The 24,514-nt window shown below is 32.5% G+C and overlaps 1 protein-coding gene across 3 annotated transcripts in view; it reads right to left on the reverse strand.

Moving 5' to 3' along the window:
• LOC148620380 (uncharacterized) overlaps positions 1-24,514 on the reverse strand; it is a 31,937-nt gene that overhangs the window by 3,575 nt on the left and 3,848 nt on the right. The window contains exons 1-14 of one of the 3 annotated variants that reach the window (XM_088581212.1): positions 18,176-18,319; positions 14,474-14,555; positions 12,758-12,882; positions 11,848-11,928; positions 7,816-7,921; positions 7,275-7,322; positions 6,633-6,672; positions 5,601-5,754; positions 4,979-5,080; positions 4,136-4,212; positions 2,439-2,553; positions 1,699-1,740; positions 1,193-1,259; positions 298-405 (exon numbers count right to left, since the gene is read on the reverse strand). In XM_088581212.1, the coding sequence (XP_088437338.1) occupies positions 298-405; positions 1,193-1,259; positions 1,699-1,740; positions 2,439-2,553; positions 4,136-4,212; positions 4,979-5,080; positions 5,601-5,754; positions 6,633-6,672; positions 7,275-7,322; positions 7,816-7,921; positions 11,848-11,928; positions 12,758-12,882; positions 14,474-14,555; positions 18,176-18,215 (1,187 nt within the window). In that variant the 5' untranslated portion in view covers positions 18,216-18,319. Of the gene's footprint in view, positions 1-297; positions 406-1,192; positions 1,260-1,698; positions 1,741-2,438; positions 2,554-4,135; positions 4,213-4,978; positions 5,081-5,600; positions 5,755-6,632; positions 6,673-7,274; positions 7,323-7,815; positions 7,922-11,847; positions 11,929-12,757; positions 12,883-14,473; positions 14,556-16,484; positions 16,596-18,175; positions 18,320-24,514 lie in introns of those variants that run through there. The other 2 variants (XM_088581214.1, XM_088581213.1) reach the window with 2 other exon arrangements.

Consider the following 24,514-nt stretch of genomic DNA (forward strand, 5'->3'; position numbering starts at 1 on the left):
GTGTCTATACTATAAAATTGTGTAATTATTCATTCAAATCGGCCTGCTAACAGATTCTATTGTATTTGAATGACTGTCATTTACATAGTTATCTCCCTTAATTTTGAAACCTACATTGCATTTTGTTATATTTTTGTCTCCTAGGAAGACGGGTTATGTGAAGAACTGAATGTTATTTGCTGTTTACTATGGCTATTCAAACAAAATATCAAAAATAAAAATATGTAGGGTTTTTACCCATCAATCACATTTTGCATGGTTCTTAGCTGGAGTGCTACTTAAGAATTTGATACTTACCCAACTGCTGCAGAAAATAATAAAGGCAATAAAATAAAGGCAACTGTTCTAGCTGCATTCCAACAGTATGGTAGTTGTATCATATCTGATACCCAGTATTCTAGAAACCTAAGGAAAAATAGTTTGTTAATGTTTTATCTATGATTATTCTACAACAGGAGATCTTTTATATATTACGCAAATACATATGTATTTTATGTATAGATTAATGCAGATGGTGAAAAGATCTATAAGCTATAAAGTTTTAAAATACAAAAAATATAAGATATTTTAATATGCTGTAAACGTATTTCAATGAGTAACCACTTGTCAGCAGTATCAGGAACAAATTATCTTTTACAATACACAAATACATACGTACACATCAGGACCATATGTTAATTAACTTATACAATATACAAATACATATGTACAGCATCAGAGTCATATGTAAATTATCTTATCAAGTATTAGTAGTGACAATAGAAAAAGGAACAGATATTGTGAAACGAAACAAATGCACCATCGTATTCCCTTCATAAAAATAGTAAATGCTCGCAGAATTCGCCAAAAGGTCTTTAATAAATGTAAACACACCTTTAAGTAAGCTCTTAAAGGACCCGAGAACACAGGTAATAAATTCCAAAGTAACAGCACAATGGCACTTCTTCAAAATAAACTAAAAAGTCAAATAACGACACAAAGACACATTAATGACCAACACTGAAATCTGGGCGAAATCCATTCACACAAGACCTTATGTCATTTCTTTCGATACAAAACTGAAAATAAACAAGAGTTATAAAACTTTTGCGACTGTCAAAACCTACGTTTTAGGAAAAAAAATTGCATGTAGTAAGATATATATTTCTATAAATGCATTATTGTAAAGGTCCTGTACATTAATAGAACTTACCCTGTGATGGTGGAAACTCCTTGCTGCATAAGAAACCGAGTAATAAAAACCCATCTGAAGTCATGTTCTGGAATACAAAAAAAAAGGTGAAGTCTATCATGCAGATGTCATTTACTGATATACCCCCCAAAAAATTTTAAAAATGCATAAAATTAATTGGTTAACTCTTTGTTAAATGATCGACACCCACTGCTTACCAAAACTTTAAATTAGTTTGAAAATCATGTTAAATAATTCCTCACTGCAAAGAAATTGCAAGATCATATAGATTTTAGATCTTAATGAGGTAGACCTAGGGTACGGGACATAACTCATGAAATCAGTGATATGTTTGTATCATATTCAATTTCACCAAAGCCTCTCATGCTTTCGTTTGAAGCAGAATAAAATGAATCCAAGTTAATAAGATGCTTACATAAGATTGGTGTAAAATGCTGAATACAAACGTTCCAGTGATAGTTAAGAGTTGTACCCCTTACACTAGATCTACCTCCTTAATATCTCACCTTTAAGCGGTTGCCAAAATCCACAAAATATAGCAAAACAACCTGTAAATAATGACAACATATTTCAACAAAAATACAAAATAAATGTATATAATACTCAAATTTAAAGAACCAAAAAAAATATTTCGCTAGCATTATACGCGACGCAATAGCAAACATATAAACTAAAAACTTATATGGAGAAATCTTATCAAATCTTAAATGATGCTTCGGTATTTCAACCATCTGTCTTATCAACTACAAACAATACTAATTACGTATATTGGAAATTTCTATATGCTGTATACGTGTTGCAAGGAGTAACCTATCATCAGCATCATTAGAACCAAATATATAGGAAGACCTAAGTCAAAAATTTATTGTATACAAGAAGTACTCCAAACCAAAACTATCAAAAAGCCAAATCATTCACCGAGAGGTTCTGCAAGGTGCAATACGAGGAATGAAGCCAAATCAATCACCAAAAGGTTCTACAAGCTGCAACTCAAGGAATAAAGCCAAATCAATCACCAAGAGGTTCTGTAATGTGCAATACAAGAAATGAAGCATCAGTGTTTTAGGTATTTTGAAATTTATTATACTGTAAGTTTTGATAAATATGATAAATAAAATTTGATATAACTCGGGGACAGACAAGTCTAACTACTGAGTCGATGAATACCCTCAGAGAACTCTGGTCAATGGTCCTTCTGTATTTTTATTCCTTCCTAAAAAATGACCTGTATAACTGATATTCATACCTATAGGTTCCTTGACTTCTTTCCCTGGTTTTTCATGCGTTGTGAATACTGTGACTGTGACACTCAGTAACACCACTGATATAGCTGTAGCATAGGCCCCTATCACTCCAATTTCCTGTCAACGAGCAAATAGAATTTATTAGATACATATCTAAAGATTAGTGAAAATACTCCCATGAGGTTTCTACTCATATATCACAAAATGTCGACCAGCCGATATATAAATGCTCAAGGTAAAACAGCAAATCGAAATTAAAAAAAAAAGTAATGACAAAACCATAACAACGGATTTTAACGATACATGATAACGAGAATCCTGTTGATGAAAATTAATGTGGTAATTAAATGAATTCAGGTATAAACATATTTTTGTGTATCATAATCGAGCCATCATGCCAATTACAGTACAATGCGATTTATAATTCCCAAAGTGCACATTTACACTATTATCAATCCCCTACCTAGACTTGCCCATACACATATCTCCATGTCCCTTTGAAAGCTATACATCTCTCCATCACACTTTTTGATAAAGTTTTTCATAGAATTTTTAGTTTTATATGATTCTAATTTGTGTTTTCCAATTTTTTAAATACAAATATACACAATTTGTATTAATCCTCAATCCTAATTAACAAAATATAACGACCTTCATTCCCCATGCTCCATAGAACAGAAAGTTTACACTTTAAGGACAGTGAGTCAATCAAATACCAAAGCAATATATATTTATTGGCAACTGCAATATGTGTTGATTTCAGTTACAAATATTAACACATATAAGAAATGTATAATACAAAAGATATACATAAAACATCATTACAGGAACGGAACGTTAACGACGTCATATATACTCGATATATGTGGATGCTCTGAAACATAAATGGCTAGAAGTGACGTATATCGGAAATGATAAATTTGATTCTGAAATGACTGTTTTAAACGCAGATGCACATCGTGTGAAATATAGGTAGGGTAGGATATTCATACTGGTCGAGACTTCAAGCGATGTAACAACATAACGGAGTAGTACCAACAAAGTCAAATGTTATTTGAGTACATAATTTACTCTCTCAAAAAAGTGTTAAGCCTAAAATCATTTATGTTCCAAATAAGGATCTCTTTTTCGCAAGAAGGTTCATGTCTGGATTTAAAATACAATCAGGCTTTATCTAGTGAGTCAAGCTGGTATAATAACGGTGAATATGTATAAGATCTTTTAGAAAATAATTCCCTTTCCTCTGTTGAAATTAGGTTCAATTTGATTTGTAACAAACATTTTCAATCTAATGATATTTACATGAAAAATAAATGGCAGATGTTTTAATGAGAAATAGGAACCAACAGGATTGTTTCCGAATAATGTAGTTTAATGAGGCCTTGTCAGATTAAGTGTATCATGCAAGCAATAATACTCCTTAACTAGTCTTACGCATGGATTTGAAATGAGAGATAACGAAGGAAAGTGTTCATATCAATTATTTCGTGAGTTTCTAATCAGCTGAAAAGCAAATACTGTGACATTTTTCTGCAAGTAGTCGTCATTAAAAGCCTTATTAACGGTATTGATACAATGCATCTATCCTATGAATACTTCATTTTTATCATGAAGGCGTTTTTTTGAAAATGCATCATTTTACACTGTTTTGAATTTCAATTAGACGAGAAAAAAATCAATATGATTGATTAATACTGACTGTAAAACACGTTCCTACTGCTGCACCACTGACATTTCCTAGTAATATCATAGCTCCCATAACTCCAGAATTAAAACCTGAAAATAGATAATTATAAAAGTGAACTGCTCTCACAAGTCACAAGTATCTTTTTTGTTAAATTATTTTTAGGGTAACTGTAAATCACCATGTCCTGATTGACAGATAAGGAGTGTAAATATGATAAGCAACCTCAAACTGTACATGAATGTCGATACTTTACCTACAACGAACAGCTTGATGGATGTCTTGCAAGAAGCAGGACCTGCTTTCTATTCTAAAGATCAAGTCTGGGTTTTGTAGGGTTCGAACTATTTTAATTTTCCACTGCTTGCTTTTGTTTGGGGTGTTGTCCGTCTGTTGTCATCGTTCCATTGAGTATGAAAGGCATTGACGACAGTTTGATTGTTAAACGACGTTTGACTTGAGTAATTTCGGAGAGTTTTGAAAGGCCTGTCTGCAGCGGTTAGTTAGAGAGGAAATGAATTTCACCTTCAGTTTTACTACTTCTCTTCTAGTACTAAAAATTACTATGGTAGTTACAAGCTTAGCGCAGCGGAAATCGTTCGTTTCCCATCTTACTTAAGGGGATAGACCTAAGATAAGGGACATAACTCTTGAAATCAGTGATATGTTTGTGTCATATTCGATTTCACCAAAGCCTACCAAGCTTTCATTTGAAACAGAATGAAATCAGTCCAAGTAACTTTGATGTAAAATGCTGAATACAAACGTTATAATGTTTTTGTAAGACTGTCCCTTAACCTAGGTCTACTTCCTTAGGAAGAGCTTAAAATCATACTGATACATAGGTATCGTACATACCTCTTTGTGACGGATGTGACTTGTCTGCTATTAAAGCATTGTAAGGTACATTGATGGTAGCGAACATAGCTGTCACCATTAAGTAGAAAATAATATACAGAGCTGCAAGTAGACATCAATCAATCAATAGAACATTCAAAACAAAAATGGCTTATTCCGTAAAGTTATTCGTAAACAGGTCAACATTCAACTGACAAACGGATACATGCTATACTGGACAACGAAAAGAAAACATTAGGAATTGTTTCGATAGTCTATTTTTAAGAAATTGTACAGACACGAACCAAATCAGTCTCTGAATTGAAAATATGTAAGGGATTGCGTATTTATTTTGTGACCAGAGAAAGGGTCTGATTGGTTACGGAATGATTGAACATCACATTCCTTAAACTAAATGACAAATAGGAAGTTCTGACGGACACTACATACACGCTGTCAAGTAGGAAGATCTGACGGACACTACATGCACGCTGTCAAATAGGAAGTTCTGACGGACACAACAAATGCTGTCAAATAGGAAGAAGTTCAAATCAAACATTTAAAATGCCCTATAAAATCTAAGTAAAATTTGAAAAGTCGGTTCCGCTCACTTTTTGGTGGAAAATTTTAATAACATACGTACCCAAGTTTCCCGGTGGTTCCTTGTCAAGGTTAACTGCATTAGCAGGTTTCGATACCAACAAAGAGCTTGGGTTTCCATTGTGTATATCATGCGTCAGATATCTTGATCCATTGAGATATGGCTTACATCTATGTGCTTCTAAATCTCTGTAACACTGAAGGGGCATAATGCTTTTATTCAGATAAGCTTTTGCGCTAGTTGATCGATTGTGAGTTATAGACTTATGAACCAAATAATCTGCAAACAAGGGAATCAAGATCTGAGCAGAAATAAACGGAATATACTTGACGGACAAAGACTAGACAGGGAAAATAGAGACACAAGTCATAGGACATGAAATAACACGTACAAAAAACAAAAGTACATGAGCAATTCGGACTACCCATGCAGCTTGGATCGGGTGATTTATGAACCAAATGATTTTGTAGAACATATCCTTTCATTGTTACCTGAATTATAACCGTGTATGCCCCATTCAAAATAGGACAAATGTTGATTTTTATTTATCTGCTAATATTTTTTCGGGTATTTTACTCATTTTTGTAACTTGATTTGTCTTGTTATCCCATGAACCAAGTATATTCTTGGTTTCCAGGTGAGTGAGAGTTACTGTTGTTTACATTGCACAAAAATATATGAATTTTCACGTCAATTTATTTCACAGTAATCAAGGGAGTTAAGATTCGAGCAGGAGTAAAAAAAACATATTCCAAGGATAAAGACTAGAGAGGGAAATAGACGCAAATAACAAAGAACATGAAAATAACATATATAATAAATACAAAGAGTAATTCGGACGCAACTGAAAACTGGTACGATTGACCAGTGCATCGGTAGGGCAAGCGTACCATGGACCAGTGCACCGGTAGGGCAAGCGTATTATGTTTTTTCCTAGAAACACCCGTATTTGTATGACACATATTGAAGTTAATCATGAAGGATAAATTGCCTTAAAAGCTGAATAAGATGGACTATTTGAACTTTATGTGACGATTTATACTTCTAAGTTAAGAAAGTGGTTTCTATACTCACTGTTAAGGTACCATTCTCTAATGTTGAATTTGTATTATGTCTAAAAATAAATCATATGAATTATTAAGTGTCAGTCTCTGTAAGAATCAGGTAGAGGGTGAAACATGGTAAGAAACATCCCACCATATTGAACTTGTAATTTAACTACATTTCTAACATTCCATTGAAAAACAAATCCAGTGATACAGAAATCAAAGAGTGGTATTTTCAAATAGAGAAATCATTCTTGAGTGAAATCTGATGGGTGAGTCTTTGACATGCATGTTTCTGATTTTTCACTTTTCGCCTGATTCTTACAAATACTTACACTTAACTACTTATATCGGCGTAATATTGACCAAATGAGTATTGAGATTGGTACTTCTCTAGCTAGTTCTATTCCGTTTATAGCAATAATTAGAAAGTAAAGACAGTAGAATATGTTAAATACCAAAGTACCAATCATATACTATTATGGAGGTTTTTAATGTATTTAAACCTCATGAAAACCGTTGCTTTGTTCAGGATTATGCAATTTATTTCAATTCGAATTCATAGAATAAAACAAACCTCTGTAATTGAAATTTATCAAAAATAAAAAGTGTCTATCAAGCCAACTGAATACTATTCAGCTAAAAAGAATCTAAATTGAAAGATACTTACGAAATTTTGATATGTGATGCCGTGAGTGCCATTCCTATTAAACCAATACTGGAAAATAATATATATATATATATCTTTTATGTTAATTCGGCAGAGACACCAATAAAGTTACAAGAGTTATGAACAACATAAAAAAAAGTTGGAAATTAATAGATACAAAATGACTAGATCTAAGAAAACATGTACAACGAATGGATAACTATCTCAACTTAAAAGACAGATAAATATAAAGACTCATATCAGAGGTGCATATGGTTTATGTTTGAATGTTTATGGTGGGATCTGGATCGCTCATTATTGTTGTTTTTTTTTTTTTTTGTTTTTTTTTTTTTTTGTTTTTTTTTTTTTTTGGGGGGGGGGGTTTATGTCTGCACATTTGACTGTAGTACATTGACTGTTGGTTAGTCTTACTTTCTTTACTTCTAATGACTTTCGAGTGTTAAACATGAATATCGTTCCAACTGCGGTTTCTTTTTTTTTGTCTTTTATCTTTATGACATTATTTTATTGTTAAATATTTATTCAATAATATAAAACTTACCATAATCCTATACAACCTATGACCATTATAGGACGTCGTTTACCGATCTGTAACGTCATTCTGTCGCTGAACATACCAATGCATGGGCTTAAAAAGAACGTCACACCTAAAAAATACCACAGTTACATATATCGACATGTATATCAACATCAACAAAGTCTGTCTGTTTGCTGTCCAAATATCTCATAAGCACAATACCCATACCTCTTAAACGGCAAAATTGATTTAGATGATTTGGGGGTAGGTTTGGATTCATGTCATTTTCTGTCCGTTGTGTGCTAAATATTAAATACAAATTAAATGTTTTACTCTTTAAAACCATAAGAGCATCTACCCATTTTTTTGTTAACGTAAAATAATTTGTCTCGTTTGTTTTTCAAGTGGAGTAATACTAAATAGCACTCGTAAAACATCTAGCCTTTCTATGCTGCATAAATCTCTAAAATCCTTAATGAACGAATCCATTCCATTTTGTTTCTCGTTGTTTTGTTTGTATTTTGTCTTCTATTTTAGTTTATCTGCACCAAAGGTCTATGCGAGCCCAAGTACTCAATTTGATTCTGTCGTCTTTGCCGTTAATATTTCTTTAAAAATATATTCTCCTCTGAAACCACTTAATAGATTTGGGAAACAAAATTAACAAAATTTACTAATCCAGCTACATACATTGCAGTCAAATTGTAGAAAATAAACGTAAAACCACTTATTTCAAGGTTCATCTCAAATAATTTGCAAGATAGAAAAAATAAAAATGACTCTCCGATTTGATGGGAGCTAAATTTTGTGGATAGGGAAAGACTGTTATTAAGAGTTCCTGTCCTGGAAATATCCTGAAAACAGCAATTTGCAGTTTTTGGGTTTATATTTAAGAAACAAGGGCAAATGTTGGTCTGCGTGTTGGTCTTTTAAGGATTTTTATTTGTTTGTTTTTTTCGTTTTGTGGGGTAAATTTGTTTTGTTTTGTTTTGGTTTTTTTTAATTAATTTTTTTTTTTTTGGTTATTTTTGTTGTTGTTTTTGTTGTATTTGTTTGTTTTCTGTGGGATGTTTATTGTTTATTTATTTATTGTATTTATCAATACATTATAAAGAAAACTTAAAATTATCTCCATTTACGCTTGGACTTGTTATCAGTTGACACGCTTTTAAATGAAACTGGACAAATTCACAGAACATAATGTCCGCCAGTCAGTTAATTTGCGAACAAAAGTAAATGGATAGTACAATGACACCACAAGATCTCTATGTATTCCAAAAGGAGACGTGATCAGCCTGGATTAATTCTAAAATCTCTATAGTACCTAATTAAGCAGGAAACAAGGTCTTATTTATCTAATTGGTAACAAAGTGAAGGAATAGAACTGCTAGTTTACGCAGGAATTTACTATTTTTGTCTTTATGAAATATTAATTCAAATGAATATCAAGCGAGTTAATATTGTCTGGTATTCACAGCACATACAATTAATTTAGATGTGTTATGACAAGGTTCTGTTTTATTTTGTTCCAGATCAATGACTCTATATGGCTGACACTAAATCTACTAACTTGCTCAGCATTTATATTTCTTCTTTAGATTATAATATCTTATTTGGAAAAATCTTCATAACTTAATTAAGTAGATTTCCTATTAGTAAATAGAAACTCTGATTACAAATGGAACAAAAAGTACAAACTCCAAATAATAAATAGGATTAATATCTCCGTTGTAGTGAATTGTAGTAGTAATCATTTGCAAAATAGGAATTTCATAAAGATTCAAGTGGTATTTTGATGTGAACCGATTCCCCCATAAAATAGCTTCTTTGTTTGTTTCAAATAATAATAATGCCAAAATCATGCAACACATCGCATGAAATCATTGTATATCGACGTTGTATAGTTTTTAATCGCCATTATCTATATGGTGTGTGTCCGTAGTTAATTTTTACTCAAAATTTACACTTTAATTTTCATTTATTATCGATTCACATCAACTAAAATTTATACAACAAAATTAAATCAAATTGTTTTATGAAACTGCTTAAAAGAAAGTGATGTATAGAACTTTTAATAAAGGACAATACCAACATACACTACACTGATTTATGCCATGCAGCTTTCTGAAACTCCTAATCTTCAATGAACTTATGAAACATGTACAGTTATCGCTTAAGTAACAATCAGTCTTCAAAAAAATATTTTATACATTCCTCTTTTCAACAAATCGTGTCAACTGTTCCTTAAACCCATTATTCTAAATCACCAAGTCTTTATTCGCCATTTAATTATGATGCAATACAGGTCTTCCAACGGCCCCATGGTATGTTACATTTTTTATCGTTCTACATATATCATTGATTACACCCGAACCCACAATTCCCAGTACCTATCATTCTCACAACCCCGTCCACAAACTATCAACTCCCTTGTCTCAAGTCCTACCTAACATTACTATAAACCCTAATCCAGATCCATTTGCCCGTATTGAGCAAATCCGCATAAAAAAATCCTCGCCTAAACGTGAATTCCACTTCGTATACCAACTCTTCATTTTTAAAGGACTACAAATGTATTTCTTAAATGCTGAAACACATATCACTACTTCACATTTTCTCTTCTAAAATACACAAAGAATATGACCATTAATTCTATATTTTTCAATCAAACACTAAAATTTGAAAATTTTATTATTTTGTTTTTAATCATGTAAAACGAATTAAAACTATGTTACACCCCTATCACCTCGTCATGCATCATTGCTAATTCACAGTAATGTATATTTGACATTATTTCTTGAACAACAGTATCCCCACGCAAAAAATTAATACATTTCTACATTAAGAAATTTTACATTCATTATCAATTATGTATGAGCCAATATGTGGGTGAGTATGTCAATTTATACTGATATTACCTATTAAGAGAACAAAAATTGATAGTATTTTTATTTGAAATGAATAAAAACGGAAAAGTCACAATGTTCAAGATAGGATTGTCTGTATTTGAGTGATTGATGTTACAACCAAATTACAAATTTATTATTTATCATATTCGAGGCAAAATGTATATTAAATTGATCTTCCTTTCTTTACATGCATGCACTCTTTACAAAATTTCTGTATAAATAGGTTGTTAAATTTACTTTGCAGCAGATGGTTTCTCACAATTATAAAGCTATATACGTCAGTGTGGTACTTTGAAGTATGTCGCACTTTCGTCAGTTTCTTTTCATAGAAGCGTGTCAAGAACAGCAATGATAAGGTATATAAAAATTGATTTTTAATACTTAATAAAAAGAATTGCTGCACATTTTATTGTGGATCTTCTTGTTTACATATTAATTATAGTTAGTCCAAACACAGGAACGTAAACATTTTATGAGTTGAACGTATTGACAGTCATAAGTTTATATTTTGTTTTTAAACATACTTAGTAATTGCAATCGCTAAATATTTACTGTTGATGCTTTTTGTTCATAAATACTTGACAAATCAAACTCGATGAAACAGTAAATCCCGAAACAAAGCACAATTTTTACTTCTTTTAAAGTTTCAAAAGCAAGTAGTGAATGATATCAGTCTGGACTTTGTTTTTAAAGTTAAGCGACAAACACTAATAATATGGAAAAAGAAAATCAGCATTCAATAAGAAAATGTTCTTAAATCAATGTCTTTTCGACATATGAAAATGGTAACTCTACGTGTAACACAATTCAAATTGCTCGATTTACTTTTCCAAATGTGCATATAATGGGAAATGTCGAGTGTACCACTTTTAATCTTGTAAAATGCAACGATTTCACCACACAATGTACAAATGAGTGTTCATACAATTTTATATGTTGTTTTGTTAAAGGTGTTGCATAATACCGGAGGCCCTTCACATGCTATTCTGTAAGTAGCTTATGTGATGACCTTCTTGATCAATACAACCAAGCAAGTTGTTCGTAGGTGTTGCATTTTGTATTATAGTAGTTTATTTTAAGACCGTAATCTATAAAGAGACGAACTCCATTTACATGACTCGCTCGTTTAAAATTGCTGCGTACATACCTGCTCCACCAGCAATCATTCCTCCAAGCCATCTTCCTTTGGCAGCATCACCGACCAGAGCGTGAACCTGGGCTGGTACCACTATAAAATAGATTGTTTGTTTGTTTGTTGGGGTTTAACGTCCGAGCAGCAATATTTCAGCTATATTCAGACATATATATAAAATAGACGTTTTATTACTATTGCTTTTGAAACTTCTTATACACATTTTTGCATCTTTGTATTTGGTTCTAAAGCTGACAAGTGGTTACTCCTTGAAACACGTGTACATCATAACGATATTTGCAATAAGCATCATATGATTTGTATTTTTATTATTATTATTACTATTATTATTAATTCATGAACATGTAATTTTATCAAAGGTACAAAAGATTATCTTTTAATGAACAATTGTTGTAAGATTCAAATGCTGTATTATGTGACGGTAAAGCACATCAGTTTTAACGACTAACCCCATTACCTACTGAGAACTTATCCTTGCCAGAATGAGGAAAGTCAATAAAAGTTAATAAAGAAGTTGTGTGAAGCTGGTTTTACTTGATCGTTCTCTGTTGACCCTTGAACTACAAATTCAGGCTATCCCAGAAGAATCTTGTTGGTAAATATAATCAAGGGAACCAACATTCAAGCGAAAATCAAAAGAGAATGTCCCAAAGGTAAAGACTATAGATAGGAAAAACAGACACACAGAGAAAAGAACATAATGTAACCAAAATAAAACGTACAAAGAAACTGTAGTAAATGAGCACCTGGACATCACCTAAAACTGGAAGTACGGACCAGGTGCACCGGTATGATTAAAGTCCTCTGCTTTTCTAGAAACATCCCGCGAGTTGCTCATAAAATGTCACGGGTAAACCAAAGAGGAAAGGGAAACTATGATACACTGAACAAAAAGTATACTCACCTTCAACAGAGAGGAGGAGGAACATCAGACTAAGGCCATACCAGGAGAGGTTGAGCAAGAATATCCTTGGTTTACTGAGGACTTCAGTTACTTCAATAAATATCTTCTCTTTATCATCGTTTACTCTGAAAAACATATTTTTAAATACATGTATTTTTCATAGTTATTGATTTGTTTCTGCAGTGAAACCTGTCAAAATCAAACCTTAAAAAACGGAAATCTGAATAAATCTTCCCAAGGCCATTCACATCAGTTTTAATACGTGTTGAAACTCCATTAACCAAAAGGTGTTCGGTTCAGACAGATTTCAGTGTAAATGCTACAAATATGAGTATATCATGAGTACAAAGTTTGCTTGGCTTTACTGACAAATTTTATAATGCCTATTATGTAAATATTGGACATTTTATGACTTTACAAGTATATTGTAATTCACAGAGTAACAGCAGCATAAGAACCAAATACTAAGAAAGTTCAAGATACAAAAATATATCATATACAAAAAATACTCATAACCAAAAATGTCAAAAAAGCAAGCCTAAACCAGCACCAATAAGTTCTACCAAAGTATGTTAAATGACAAATTTATTGTAAGTACCATGTTTAAAACCAGAAATGGAGTGTCAGTGTATTGATGTATCTTATTTTGTGCAACTGCAAATTTCGGAAAACAATCTTTGATATATAGATCGGGTCAGACAGGTCAGACTCCTGGGCTGGTGAATACCCTCTGAGACTCTAAATGTATTCATTTAGTACGTAGAAAATCATAGTTTATGAAGGGTGCGAATCAACATTTGCAATTTTTATACATTTCCATAGAAGCTCCTTTAGTGTCATTTGTTTTATTATAAATCACCAGATTGTATGGACAAATACTACTGTTGTTTATAAACTTTGTTTTTGTAATTACCCTACTAAAAGTAGGCGGTTTTTTAATTATATCATTTTAAGAACTTTTGAAGTAGCAGTCTTTACAAAAATCAGATAGGTGGTGATTCGAGCATGTCAAAAACCCATCGAATTCACTTATTTCTTATTTAGAATCAGTAACAGCTCATATAATCAGCTTAATTTCTCATTTGGATGTTACGCTTCTGAGAAAGAATTTATATAGATTGTACATGAAATTGGTACTTGGAAAGAATTATCGTTCTTGATTTGCTTTGATATAGTTGATTTTAGTGCGGCATGAATGCATGGCTTTCTCATAAGTACAGATTTCAATACAGATAAGACTATTGTAACATAAAAATATAGCGTCAGAAGGCCGAATATTGTTAATTCAGTTGAATTTTGTAGACCATGAATCACCTGTCTCATAGGCAGTGTCTGAACTTTATGTGGACTTGTACTGAAGTACTCTGGTGATAAAAATATCATATACATCATACCACTAAGTTGTACATGGCAAACATGCATTTACCGGAAATAACTTCCTTAAACTAAATCTAAAGGAAATTATAATTGAGTGTAACAAATTGCAATTATTTCATTCAGACAATTGTTTAAAGTCCCTCTAAGTGAACTTTGTGAACATTTGTTGACAAAATTAAATAAAAAAATGAATAATCGATTCGGCGATAATGATAAGACAGGTAGCTCAATCGAAACTAGAAGAAATGTTGCTGTAGCGGTAATGGCAGAGTAGGTCCGATTGGCACAGTCTTCAGGAAAAATATACTGACATCTTCGAAATGTATTGCTTAAACATACTTGTTTTCCTCTGTGTAATATTTGGTAGGTTTCTGGGAGTCTAGGATAGTCATGTCAAGTTGGTCCTCCTTCTTGCTCATACCTGTAAATAATTAGAAAACAAATATGACAACAAGTAAGATGATAACTCATTATAAGCTCACCTGGCCGAAGGTTATGTGAGCTATTGACATCACTTGGCGTCCGTCGTTAACGGAACCAAACTTGGTATGAATGTTTCTTGGGTATCCTGCATCGAACTGATGTGGGATTTTTGATCCGTCAAAAAACATGGCTGCCGTTACTTAAAAAAGAACATGGGGTCAGACAGTAGTTTTCGCGTATTTTAACTCCAAAATCGTTAGGTTTAGTCTGATTCTTGCCATTGCTGAAATGATCCTTATTAAAAGGCATACAAACGTCTCCAAGGTATCAATGTTGTCAGACGACTGCTTGTAAAACTTGTTACACTTGAAAGATGAAAAATGACGGGTTTTTTTTGTTTTTGTTTTTTTTGTTGTTTGGTTGGTTTTTTTACAGTTTTTAGCCAATATCTTGAAAATTATAAAAGATTGAAAGAAACTTTCAATTGCTGAAATGATCCTTATAATAAGTCCTACCAAAGTCTTCTTGATTCAAAATTGCTGGACAACACCTTGATAAATGCATTGCCCTTGAAAGCCAAATTTAACCAGGTGAGCGATTCGGGCTCCAGGGGCCTCTAGTTTTTAATATACCTACTTATACGTAGCATGCGTTCACTTGTTTCTAATACAACTTTGATGACATGGATATCCTCAGGTGCCATGAAAATTTCCATCGAAATGTCAATGATTGTGAACAGAACGACAAATACAAAAATACCACTTATGTATGAACACTTGGTTGTATACGTTTATCAAAGAGTAACCTCTGATCAATAGGGTTTGTAAGTCTCGTTCTAGTTTCAATTTCCCTTCCGGAATTTCAGATGAAGGACGTATTGAAATCTGTAGACTTGTTTACTTCCGGGAAATCGAAACGCTGCATCACAACTCGAAATCTTTTTATCAGTATTTTTGCACAAAAAAAAGATATCTAGCTTTTACTATTGAGCTCAATTTTATGAGACGAATCTCCATGCATTTGAATGGTAGACTGATCCATTCTCATGAAACCACGGAGTCACATGACGACGTTTACTTACCCTGTAGCGTGAGAATCAATTAACGAATGTAAAAGCTTAATAGTACAAGTGGAGTTAGCAATGTATTGTGTTACGTTTTTTTTTTCAACAAGTTCAGCAAACTTCAACTTTCAACCAAAACAATCAAAGTTATCTGTTTAACCTCTTATTTGGGATATAGGGAATCGTATTTAGTATGATCAAAAAATGCAAAAGTCAACACTTTGCTCTATCATTAAGCATATGAGTGTATAAATACATTATATCACGATTTCGATTTTTCTCTATTGTTTTAGCTTATAATATTCAAGATCCGCTGTCTAATTTGTGTTGATTGGTAACACCGTATATGTTTTATTGTTTATTATTGATATAGCGTTTGTGCGAACGTGTTAAATTGTGTAGTACGATGTGTTTCCTTTTGTATTTTTAAATGGTTTTTCGAAATCAATAACGCACTACTCCATATCATTTACATGGACACTTCAACTCCCAATCGACGGCCTAGGTCGACGGGGTGATATATTTTTGTATATTTACGTATTGTTTTATAACGTTGGTAAATTAAGCCAGATATATAAACATTTCAATGAAAATTGGCATGGCAAAAATGTGGGCAAATGCTACAGAGATTTAATGTTCAATTTCTGAGATTCTATTGTAAGTAAACCAATATTTTGGAAACGCGCCCTGATTAGGTAGACTATAATAGTAAACGAATTAGGTAGACTGAAAAAATATACGTCGCTTTTTTCAAAAATCTATAAACAAACACGTAAATTTCCAATAAGCAATCACTTGGTTTGTTACCGTAAGTGATCTATATCTGGCATCCATAAAGGGAATTGTATTGCATTTATAACAAACCATTTAGGTATGATACTTTCTATCAGCGTTTTGTATTGGGCCGCATCTTTCGGTGCATATTGGATATCAATCGTTGTAAAAATCAGGCAGTTCCTGCATCATGTTCGTAACACATGTATATCCAAACTCCTTGCTGTGTACTATGAAGAATTGCATGAGCACTGTAAATTTATAATTATTGCGATATATTTACTATTACTAACTATCAATCGCAAAAATTAAAAACACGAATAATGGAATTATAAACAAACTAATATTTCAATTAATATAGACATCCAAAGTATTAGATAATTTTATTTGATTGGTAAAGTAATATCTTTCATGTCTATGCAGTATTTGTGTGTATTATTTTTATATAAAATACCGGCATTTTTTTTATTTCAGCCTAAATAACTTATTGTAATTGTGATGGAGCTAATAAAATATATGTATTTGTATAATATTTTTTCCCAAAATCGTAAAAAATGAAATGTATTTTTACTTTAATGGCAAAATCACAATGAGGTATGCACTCAATAGTTTTTTGAGTTTTTGGTACAATTAAAAAAAAAATAGCACGCCACTCGACTAAAAGGCACACCTGATTATTATTCCATTAAAAATACCGCCAATGCAGGGTAACATAATTTTAAAATGGTCGTTTCTGGTTAAAGAGACGAATTTGTATGAAAAAAAAAACAGATCGACGGGGTATTGACGTGTACGATTCAGATTTTTTTTTTAAATCTGCATGACTCTTATAAAGAGTTATATTTGGCAGCTGTAGTTCATCAATACAAGGATGAAAAGATGTTGTCTGTCTTGATTTGTTGATATCGCAAATAACCTATTAATCTTGGTGCGTCGTTGAAATAGAGTTTTAATATGAGGCCATATTTATTTATTGTATCTATCGTATCATGTTTGTGATGAATCTATTGAAGATTACAGCACAACTTTTAATGGACTGTTTGTATGTGCAAAAAATAAAGTACAAAGGAGAACATGGCAGATGTAAACGATCAAAAATGCAGTTGTTTGTATAAACAGTGAGGTAAACAAAGGATCAACAAATCATCCTTGATTTAAAGGGAATTTCCATTTTCATTGAACATAATTTACAAACTTATCCATAAGAGATTTACTACTTCCCCGTCAAGCAGAAATGGATCGGCGTCAGAACAATGTTGCATGCAAAAATTATCTAGAAGCAAAAAAAGTACACCAAAAACATGCTCCAAACAAATATCAAAGTGGTGCAGTACAAAGTTCGATTAAGCTTCAGTCAGAACAGTTGATTGTTGTCATTCCGAATTATGACCTTTAAGCATTCAAAACACGTAGTTCATAGCAAATCAAAATATCAAGACAACGAAACCAAAGAGAATTTTAAGGATATATATCGTCAGAACTGCCAAGTTTTCAAGAAGCAAATGCAAGAGATTTAGCAAAAGTTTGAAAAATCAAAGGCAAAAGATAATAGATAAAAGAAAAATACCGCGAAATAAGCTTCAAAATGCGTGGGACCTGGCGGCCTCCTATATGTATTCTCACAATATCTGTTGACTCGATCCCACAAAACATAATCGGACATGAGCGGTGACGTGGGACATTCATCCCCGCAAATAAAAAAAATTGAAACATGAAAATAAATTATACGTGATATAAAAACTTAAACTTTGATTGGTATTAAAAGATTGATTATAACTTACCATAAAGTTTTGTGTAAATGTAGGTCGCTAAGCTCCTCATTATTTTATTTCAAAACAAAGCTTTGCAGTTACAAAATATTGTATTATTCCCAAACAATTAAAATGACGGGAAGATTTGGGTGATGTTTAATTTAAAGGTTTATATTAGCTGTTTCCTGTACATTTAGTAGGAAAAAAGTTTCCTCATTTCACCACTTAAGTTTTACAATACAATTCCATCTAAATCACAGGCAAATTATGATACGGAGTTTATCAAAAGCAAATCAATGCTAATTTTTATATGTTCACGAAATCTTTATTTGTTTAAATATACTACTTTTAAAGATGAATGGTTTAGAGTTAAAAAAAAATAACTCCAATATTTACTGGTCAACTTCGAATCGAATTAAAATTGGGATGTGAATTATCCCAACTGATCTTGTCAGGCCGTAATCTCACACGATGTTATTCGTTATTGGGGCTTTATAACGCATTATTATTTTTTTTCATTTTAACTTCCCCTTCCTGAAACTTATACAGAACAGTATGTACAACTAATAAATTTATATAGACGTCCTCGTTGAAGTTTGCCCAGGACAGGGGTTAAAGTTTGTCCTAAAAATTATTTCTTCCTGGATATTTTACACTAAATCCTTGTCTTTGGTTTTTTAAAAATTAAAATTTGTTATCAACTTGAAGGGGCTGATATAAGGATTTGAATTGTATAGACATGATTGTGTAAATTACACATTAGCATCCTCAATCGGTTTATGTCAAGTTCTTCTTTATTTGATAACGAGTGGTATAAACCAGTCTATAATCAATTAAACGTGTTTGGTATGACAGATCGCTTCTTTTAAAATCTATTTTCATTTCATTAACTTTTTCCTCGTAATAATAATATCGTGACATGAAATTAGCTTGAGATTCATGTGACTTACATGTGAAATGGATTGAAAACATGTTTCGTTGATCGTTTCAAAAGCAAAAATATATTTTGCGTCCGTCTGTCCTCTCACAATGTGCGACTTTGGCTGAGTCTTTGGTTAATGCAATTTGTTTTTACCTTTAAGGAACAACATGCTCATAAAATTAGGCAATCTATTATGTATTATAATAAAGTATGCACAAAAGAGCACCACTAATATCCTCCTACATTGTAACTGAGTTCATAGGGTGTCGTCCCGTTTGTCCTGTGTCTGCAAATTACGGGCAAAATTTAGATGAATTTTGTTGGACAAGTAAGACGTATGCACTCATCAATAAGTTAGTACTATTTTCTATTTTGCGGGAAAAGTTTTGACCATGCATTTCAATTTATAACATTTGTTTAAGCAATTTAATATCTTTCCAGTGGTATATCAGATTATTAAGCTTATTTTTGTCTGATTTAAATTTAATCAAATGATTTTGAAGAACAAATGGGATGTGTGTGTGTGTGTGTGTGTGTGTGTGTGTGTGTGTGTGTGTGTGTGTGTGTGTGTTGGGCAAATTGGAAAATATGAAGAGGAAAAGGCACATTAAATGTATCGATCTAAGGAGAAGACATTGTGGATTCTGGAATACTCAGGTGATGGATTTGACAAGTTTCATATAATATTCAGTGGGTGTAAAATTTCTGAAGGAGAGAAAAAAAAAACTAAAAACTATATGGCTCTATAAACTCGTTCTTACCTTTAAATGTAACAGATGTGTTTTCTTACATTATTTATGTGAATATGTTTGTAATAATCCTTCACAAAAAAAGTTATGTTTTATTTTTCTTGTTGACATATGACTTATTCAGCATCAGATACATATTAAAAGCTTATGTAAACTAGTTAGGGATTTCCTTATACATGTATCTATAATCCTTCTTAAAGCAATGACAAATGTGGATTTATACATTGTAATACTTAACCTCATAATCAGGAAAAAAATTAATGAATCTGTTCGACAAAAAAGAAGGGAACAAAAAAGAATAAGAAACTCTATCAAAGGATGGGGTAAAAATTTCACATTCACAACCATTTCAATCCGCTGCGTTGGTGTGGAAGGGCAAAATGAATCGAAAGCTCAGAGTTCCACTCAAGCATGAAATGGTCAAAATTATTCCTTCACAACTACTAAAATCACTTTTTGAACTGGTTGCTCTTCGTATACATTGTCTTGATTTCAAGCAATAAAATATTAAAAACACTACATGTGTCTCCATTTTAAAATATCCGACTCATTTTTGGGGGAGGGGTACTACCCCATTGTGTTTTCGTAATAAAAAGGTTTCATTTGAAAGCTTTATATCTAGTCTATTCCAAAGTCTTGCAACAAAATGAGAACGTGCCAATACTTTCATAGAATGTGACTGTAATTTTGAGCAAGAACATATTAAAAAATAAATTTTTGGTTGGTCCTCAAAATCATTACCTGGAGGTCATTATCCAATATCCCTTTTCCACAAATACCATTTAATAAAACAAAAACAGATACTTAAGTAATGTGACACTTAGACGCTTTACACATTTCTTTGAAAAGTACGAAGAAGCAGTTAATCGATGATTAACTTGAATGATATGGTATATATTATAGAAGTTATTGATAATTATAGGAAGTATGATTCCAATAATCATATCAGTTATAGTCATAATTGTCGAGAAGAAACAGTATTTATCATCTGTATTCAGACACTTGGCAAAAACGATGACTGACGGTCTAACTTTGCACGGCTGTACTCGCCCCGTGCGGGTCCGGGTGTCAAAAGAATAGTCCCGCAGCAGCGCTAAGCTTGTCGTAAAAAATGACTAAATAGTGCTCAGAACCCTAGCCGGGGGCTAGGGTGCTCTGCCCACAGAGCAACTGGGTTGTGTGCCACAGATGGTGGAATGGGGTACCCCTGGCGTGTTACATACTGGGGTTGTAAAGCTATAATACGGAAAACCTGACCGCAATCCATAGTGGCGCAACGTGCCACGTACCTTGCACGTTAAAGAACCCTTCCGTGGTATTCTCCCGAAGTAAGAACCATAGGGCTCCGCCACAGAAGGCTAAATTGTCCGACCCTATCTACCTCTCCTTATTTCCAGTGGCAATCAAGATTAGTCGACCTCATTATCCTTGCGTCCCAATTATCTTAATAATATAATATATATAATTGTAAATATCAAAATAATTGAAATTCCGTCCGTGCGAGATCCGACAGGGTAGTCAAGGAGTAATCAAGGGAACTAAGGTTATAGCGGTAATCAGAAGAACACAATCCAGGGACAAAGACCAGACATGAAAAACAGACATACACAACAAAGAACATAAAGTAACTAAAATCATACATACAAGGTAACAAAAGTAAATGAGCAACTCGGATACTTGGAGGACGTTAAAAAAACAGCCTTATTAGTAGTAATTGAAATTATGAAACATATGAACTTGGACCCTCCTCCTTTTTCGGGTTTGAAATCGACAGGTTACTTAGCGGAGTTAATGTTCATCTAAAAGTGTTTTTCTTTATTTTACTCAATTTTCTAAATGTCGACATCCTATTTTTCTAACAAACTGTCCATTCTATGTATTTTTTTTCTTATTTTTAGGAACACGTTTTATTCACACACGTACATCGGTCAGTCAAATGGACTCGAAATAATACTCACTGGATTGATTTAGACATATCTTGTCAAGTGTGGATGACACCGTTTTAGATATATTCTTAACTTAAATATTTTTATTGTCATTTTTTTGTGAAATACTTGATATCACTATCTCTAAAGATATTTTACATGTAAACTGGCGCGAATGGTAGTCTGATTCTCCACTTGTGGTATTCTATAATTTAACCTGTCTAGGTAAAAATGTATTATGTACGATATTTTGCATGGCGTTTTATTTAAATTGTAGGATATTGCACAATATCCGTTATTTAGGTTTAATGCATGACCATGAACATCTATTACATTCATACACAAACCTAAAATTTCTATTGGAATCAACATTAGTTATTTTTGTCTATTAATTCCCTGTTCATCCCCTACACAATGGATCACTCCAATACATACATCATATCTTCAGATTAAAATTCTCGTTTTTGTATAATTATATGCATTGTACATGATAGCTTTCAACTTTTTATCATTTAACGTATATATATATATATATATATATATATATATATATATATATATATATATATCGCATGCTCTATTTTAACCTAGACCTTTATCGCATGCTCTATATTAACCTAGACCTTTATCGCATACCCAATATTGCATCCCTCCTCGGGTCAAAATATAGGATATTATGCACATTACATGTCAAGATCTGTATCACACGCTGTATCAACCCTCGACATATATTGCCCCGCGGGTCTTGAGGTGATATAAGAGTTTCGGGTTGATACGACACGTGATACAGATTTTGGCATGTAATATTTTGTACATATTACCCTATCTCTGCGGTGTATCATCCCTTGACCGAATATTGTTTTTTTTCATTCGAATGCACAGATGTATTCATATCTTCACACGGTGATTTTTAAGAAATTAACTCTATTTTATAATTGTGATGTATATAGTTTGTATATAGAAACACTGATACCTTTCATTAAGTCTCTCAATAATCTTTTTAGATTGGTGCATACAATGCTAATATTTTATTTGTTCTATGTAGATTTTAAATATGCATGTTTTTATCTGGTGAAACTATAATAAAATATTGAATCTAAATCTGGATATATAACATGCAGTGCATGTAGAAGCGGGTGTTACATCCGAATATCACACTCAGAAAATACACCGGTCTCGACTGCGCCTCTGGTAAAACATGTACTATGTGTGGTAGTTCGGTGTATCACCTTCTACAAAAAACACTACGATTTTATAAACAGTTTAGGTTGTGGTTTTGGTCAATCAAGTAAATAATTAAATTAAGTAAAAAAGACGTTTCTTCTACTACAAATACTTAGTTTTTGTTATTCTCTGTTTTTTTTAATGAATAAGTTAACGGACAGACAAAATTTTCAATAAAAGGAACTACAACGTTATTAGTATTCAAATCTAATCTTTTCTCTATATTGGCAGAATTACTTGACACTCAATTACCATTCCAGTAGAAAATTCATAATTATATAAAAAGAATATTGACATTTCGTTTCTCCGAGGAGACAAAAGATTGATAGGTGATAATTTCCGAGGAGTTCCTAATGCTTCGAAGAGGGATGATCTATAATTAAGGTCGGCATTAAAGCCTTCTTAGTTATCATTGACAGCAATAGAAATTGCTGCCTTATCGACTGGATGCTCTTTGTTTACATGAGAAGAATGGAAAGACAATTTGATTACCCGATAAAACATTTCATGGCTACTTTCACTAGCATTTGCAGTCAAATATTGCATAAAACAGACATACCTAGTTGGTAATTTAAATACCGAGTAATTCTTGGGTTTCGCTGGGAATTTTCCTTCTTACAATTATATGTATGGTTACATAACTAAGGGGTTTTTAACGTCCTTGATTACCCTGCCGGGTCTCGCACGGACTGGTATGGTTACACTGCTAGTTTTTTTTTACATTTTTATTCTTTTAATAACAACAATTTATAAGTTATTCTTTTACGCCGTTTTCTCTTTTTAAATGTTTATTTCCTTCTGAAGTTCAGAACTGAATGTAAAATGTTCTATAGCGAAGCACTTGTTTCTACATAATATGCAAATATAGTATCAAGGTTTTATCGATAAGAAGTGGTATGTTAAAAAAATCTTAACAAGATTGTATTTACAGGAACAACACAAATGCCCAAAACAAGATTTTATATTTTGCTAAATGTTAAGTTTTTGAGGTAAAAGAGTAATCAAGGGAACCAAGATTCTAGCGGAAATCAAAAGAATGTAGTCCAGGGACAAAGACCAGACATGGAAGACAGAAACACACATCAAAGAACATAAAATATTCAAAATAATACATACAAAGTAACAAAAGCAAATAAACAACTCATAATCCACGTGTTTGTTCACTCTATGTGTTTGTTTAAAACGTGCTCGGCAGGGTCTACCAAAGACTTTTAAAGATTTAACTTAGTTCAGTCAGAAAAATGTGCCAGGGTGTGTGACACGCCTTTTGTGGGATGTTACGTGTGTGTGCTAGCACACTTGAAAGATCGGCTCATCGTGTCAGAATAGTGCATCAAAAAATATGGTGCATGTATGTTTTGACTGGTCAAATGTTCCCGTCCTGAAAGGTTGGAAACATTAGCAGGTTAAACCACAACCAATCAGTCAATCAATACTACGGCCTTTGGACATAAAGTGTTCACCAGCAATTTCTTTACCAGTCATACATTACTAGATTACTTCTCAAAACAGATATCAAAGTTATAAAATACAAACAGAATCCTTCTCA

This window comes from Perna viridis, chromosome 4, assembly GCF_037379345.1.
Source record: "Perna viridis isolate PV_CMFRI_1.1 ecotype Kerala chromosome 4, ASM3737934v1, whole genome shotgun sequence".
NCBI lineage: Eukaryota > Metazoa > Mollusca > Bivalvia > Mytilida > Mytilidae > Perna > Perna viridis.